Source organism: Pteropus vampyrus, unplaced genomic scaffold (genome assembly GCF_000151845.1).
Source record: "Pteropus vampyrus isolate Shadow unplaced genomic scaffold, Pvam_2.0 Scaffold10, whole genome shotgun sequence".
NCBI classification, from domain to species: domain Eukaryota; kingdom Metazoa; phylum Chordata; class Mammalia; order Chiroptera; family Pteropodidae; genus Pteropus; species Pteropus vampyrus.
This window is the reverse complement of record NW_011888791.1, coordinates 3908153-3912564: the sequence shown is the minus strand read 5'-3', so window position 1 is coordinate 3912564 and position 4412 is coordinate 3908153. Positions and strand designations below refer to the sequence as shown.

The following is a 4412-nucleotide window of genomic DNA, read 5'->3' as shown; positions in this document are numbered from 1 at the left end:
TATAAATAATATTATTTGGTCGCAAAACCGTTAATTCAAAGTTAGGTGTATCTGACTCTAATATGTCTCTCCTCTGTACCACATAAACTTCCAGTGTATCTATTATGTCAGTAAGCAAATAGGTAACATGTCCACAAATGAAGAATCTTGGCTTTAGTAGTAAAAGCAAAGAGAGAAGTAAAAATAAAAAAATATAATAATTGGTAACATACTAATGTCATTGAGTATTCCAACAAAACACAGATTGGTAGCTCAAAAGTGAGCTGTGGAAGGTAAGACTAGGAAAAAGGGTTGGGGTGGGCGGGGTGGAGAGATCAGAGAAAGTCGAGAATGCTAAGATATAGGATATTCAGAAATTAGAGAATCATAAAATGTGAGATAACTAATGAAAATAATGCTTTAGAAAAATTAATGTTGGTCTCATACAGAATTATTCTGATAGCGAGAACTGGACTATATTGTTAAGGGACAATAAGGTTGAACATTAGAAAAGCTTGAACTAGAATACTGACTGTAGGTACAGAAAGATTTGGAGCACAATGGGGTGTGAAGTAGAAGTCAATAAACATCTACTTTATTCTTGCCAGTATCTACCAACGACTATATTTTATCTCTATTTGTTACAGTGAAGGAAAACCAAACAGTTAAAAACTTCAATTGTCAGAGACCGATCTCAGGGCCTTAAAATTTACTTTCAAATATAACTTAAAATTTACCTTCATGGCAAAACTAGACGGCATCATATTCTTAGGCCACTCAAATTCTGTTGTGTGAATTCGTATACCAGATTCGAGTAAAAGTGTAGCTTTAAAGTCTGGTCTGTAGAAGAAAAAAGTCAATTTTTTCTTTAGGGCATTTGCCAAGCTAATTCAGTAAAATAGACTAAAAGTGTGGGTAAAAAAATCGATAATTTCATATTTATTTACTAAAGATAAAACAAGCCTATAAAATGCTTACTTTTGAAGACGAATAAGATATGTCTTATTATCCACATCATAAACATTGTTTACTCTCATTCCTAGCAAGCTGCAAAAAAAAAGGAAACATGTAACAAAATCATGCCACCATTTGAAACATAAAATTTCACACAATTTAAAGCTGTAGGCGGAAGCAGAGCCTGCGAAAAGGGATAAAACTAAAGATATGGAATCAAAACTAAAGATATGGAAACTAAAGATATGGAATCAACTAGGGAACAGTGTTAAGGCCATCAGGCATTCTATTCTACTCAACACTTGGGTGTAATTGTTTAAGAAAAAAAAGTGGTCTATCGGCCCTGGGAACACCATACAATGCCTCGCGTCATTGAGATGATCCAGTTTTTAGGAAATGCAGGCTAATCCACTTAATTTACTACAAAAGGGAAAAAAAAAAGTAAACAAGGCCCTGGGAAACAAGACAAAGCTCACATAGCTGAGTAAACAAACCAACCAACCAACCACAAACTAGAATCCAGATCTTAGGCCAAATCTGTTACCTCCAACTAAAATGGCAATGCTCTCTCTCTTTGGGGCGAGGAGGAGCGTCAAAAAAACCAAGCCTCCAGTCTGAAAACCTCTAGAGCAAATGCCTAGTGTGACATCCTGGCTTCCACCGGGCGTCTCGTGTTTTACTAAACGTTTGCTACTAGACCCAGGTGACCCAGGCGGACGAAGCGAGAGCCCCGCCATAACAGGACAAGAGACCTGGCGACACAAACAGTCTGCAAGAGCATGGGGTGCGGCACGCGGCTACTGGGATTTCCCAGGTAGCCTGAAGGCCACAGAAAGACGTGATGCGCTCGCCGACCCAGGCCTAACCGGGTCCACAGAAGAATGGCACAGGGCAGAGTATAGGGAAAACATCGGGCTGGTCCTGTTTTGAACCGTGGGGCCCTGGCCTCTGTCTCTTGCACTCTCCGCATGAGCCTGGTCACCTGCCGTACAATACCTGGCATTCAGCTCCGCGAGTACGGCGCGGAGGTCAATGGTACTAAAGCGAGTCTTCATGGCGAGGTTTGAGGGTCGCTACCGCGGTTTTCACCACTGACTGCCGGACTCACTGCTGCTATCTTCCGCGCAGGCGCATTTGGTGGAGATCTACGGCCGCGCAGAGGACCCAATATGCCTTGATGCGAACGTGTTTCCGTCACTTTACTAAAGAATTCGGTTGTCACGTCGCTGTCAACTCGCTTTTCGTTGTACCAAAAAAAAAAAAACATATATATATATTCGAAATAAATATAAATTATTCTCTTGAAATTGCATTCCTTACCGGATAGTTTATAGATTAGTCCGGTTCCTTGCTCCCCTGTATTTCGGGATTTAAGCCAGCCTCCACAGTGACCCCTGCTGGTCCTAACAATTTACAAGGAACAAACGAAGATTTTCCAGAAGGGCCTTAATGTTCGGTGTATAAAAACAATTACCTTTTTCCATTCGGTTACTTGCACGTGTAGAATTTTTAAATGTAAGAAGCGAAACTATTTCATTCGCCCTATAATTATCAACAACCAAAACAAATCATTCTTCAAAAAGGAGTTCGTATTTTGATGGGTCCTGCTCTCGAAGATGCATTCTGTGGAGTATTGTGGATTCTCATCCAATCTGAATCTTGGTATATTCCCTTGGCTCGCCGTAGTACCTGGTATGCAATAGAGGAACCGAAACGCTTGGCAATCTGAATATTCAAGTATTTCGCTAGATAATGGTGAGGTAGGATAAAAATAAAAATAAGATTGCCCCACCATGGGGGCTTCACAGTACAGTGGGGAAAACGGTCGTGCAAGAATGTAAGTACAGCACTTCCTGTAAAACTAAAAAGAGACGGGGTCTCGCTATGTTGCCCAGGCTGGAGTGCAGTGGCTATTCACAGGGCGATCCCACTACTCATCAGCACGGAAGTTTTGACCTGCTCCCTTTCCGAAAAGAGCCGGTTCACCCCTCTTTAGGCAACCTGGTGGTCCCCACTCTGAGAAGTCACCATATTGATGCTGAACTTAATGTGGACACCTAATTAGCATAGCGCACTACAGCCCAAAACTCCTGGGCTCAAGCCATCCTCTTGCCTCAGCCTCCGGAATAGCTGAGACTACAGGCGCGTGCCAATGTGCCCAGCCGTAAGCACAGACATGAGAGGATATCGGAACCTACCAGCTCAAAGTTGTAGCAACGAAAAGTCCCATCAGCAGATAGCGACTCTAAGTAGAGTCTTACTTATTTCATTAAGCATGACTTCTAGGCCCATCCATATTGTCACAAATGGTAAGATTTCATTCTTTTTCATGGCCAGCAATATTCCATTTTATATATGTATCACTTCTTCTTTATCCAATCATCTATTGATGGGCACTCAAGTTGCTTCCATACCTTGGTTATTGTCATTTCAGAGGAAACTGGGAATTGTAGGTGCTAAGGGGGCTGCTATAACACATGGCTAAGCATTACTGCATCATAGGACACAGTAAGTCATGCAGAATAGCTCAAAATATGAAAGAAACCACTTACAGTGTTTAGTAAAGACTAGGAGCCAAGCCAACTGTAGTCCAAACTATAAAAGTGAGAGATCTAACATAATGCTAAGTTTCTTATATTGGTTCTTAAGTATTCCTCAAAGCATGCCTACATATTTTGCGTAAGAGCAACCCATGTAAAAACTCCACATTGAACGGGACAACACTCAGGTGTTTCTTTAAAAACAAAAACTGAAGTTCTTAATAGCAAAACTCTCATCTTACGGCCCTAGACCAGAAAGCTAGCAGGATGTTAAATTAAATTATACATGGGACAGTCAACCCATTGACCAACTCATACATTGCTTCTGCTTTGTCAAGGAAAATGGACATCAGAAGAAAAATGCAAGAAAATATGCAAGGGGAGTTGCATGCAAAAATTACAAGGGAGCTTCATTCACTACTGAATTCTATCACTTCTAGTTAATTTTTTCCAAAATGGTATTCTTTTTTAATTTTAATTTTTTACTTAGACTTGACATTAAATATTATTTTTATATTAGTTTCAGATGTACAGCATAATGGTTAGACATTTATATAATTTGCAAAGTGACCTCCTCCATTAGTCTAGTACCCACCCAGCATTATACATAGTTATTACAATATTATTGATTATATTCCTCAGGCTGTACTTTACATCCTGAGACTATTTTGTAACTACCAGTTTGTACTTCATAATCCCTTCACCTTTTTTACACAGGCCCCAACCCCCGCCCATCTAGAGCCAATAGTTTGTTCTCTGTATGAGTCTGTTTCTGTTTTGTGTGATGATTTATTTTGTTCTTTAGATTCTTCATTTAAGTGAGATCATATGGTATTTGTCTTTCTCTGTCTTACATATTTCACTTAGCATAGGTCCATCCATATCGTCACATATGGTAGGATTTCATTCTTTTTAATGGCCAGCAATATACCATTTTAT

At 40.0% G+C, this 4412-nt stretch overlaps 1 protein-coding gene across 1 annotated transcript in view; it reads right to left on the bottom strand.

Annotated features, from left to right (window-relative positions):
• NEMF (nuclear export mediator factor) overlaps positions 1-2082 on the bottom strand; it is a 49320-nt gene extending 47238 nt beyond the window's left edge. Inside the window, exons 1-3 of the mRNA XM_011375966.2 lie at positions 1930-2082; positions 958-1026; positions 717-819 (exon numbers count right to left, since the gene is read on the bottom strand). Coding sequence (XP_011374268.1) covers positions 717-819; positions 958-1026; positions 1930-1988 — 231 coding nt within the window. The 5' untranslated portion in view covers positions 1989-2082. The remainder of the gene's footprint in view (positions 1-716; positions 820-957; positions 1027-1929) is intronic.
• Between the last annotated feature and the right edge of the window lie 2330 nt (positions 2083-4412).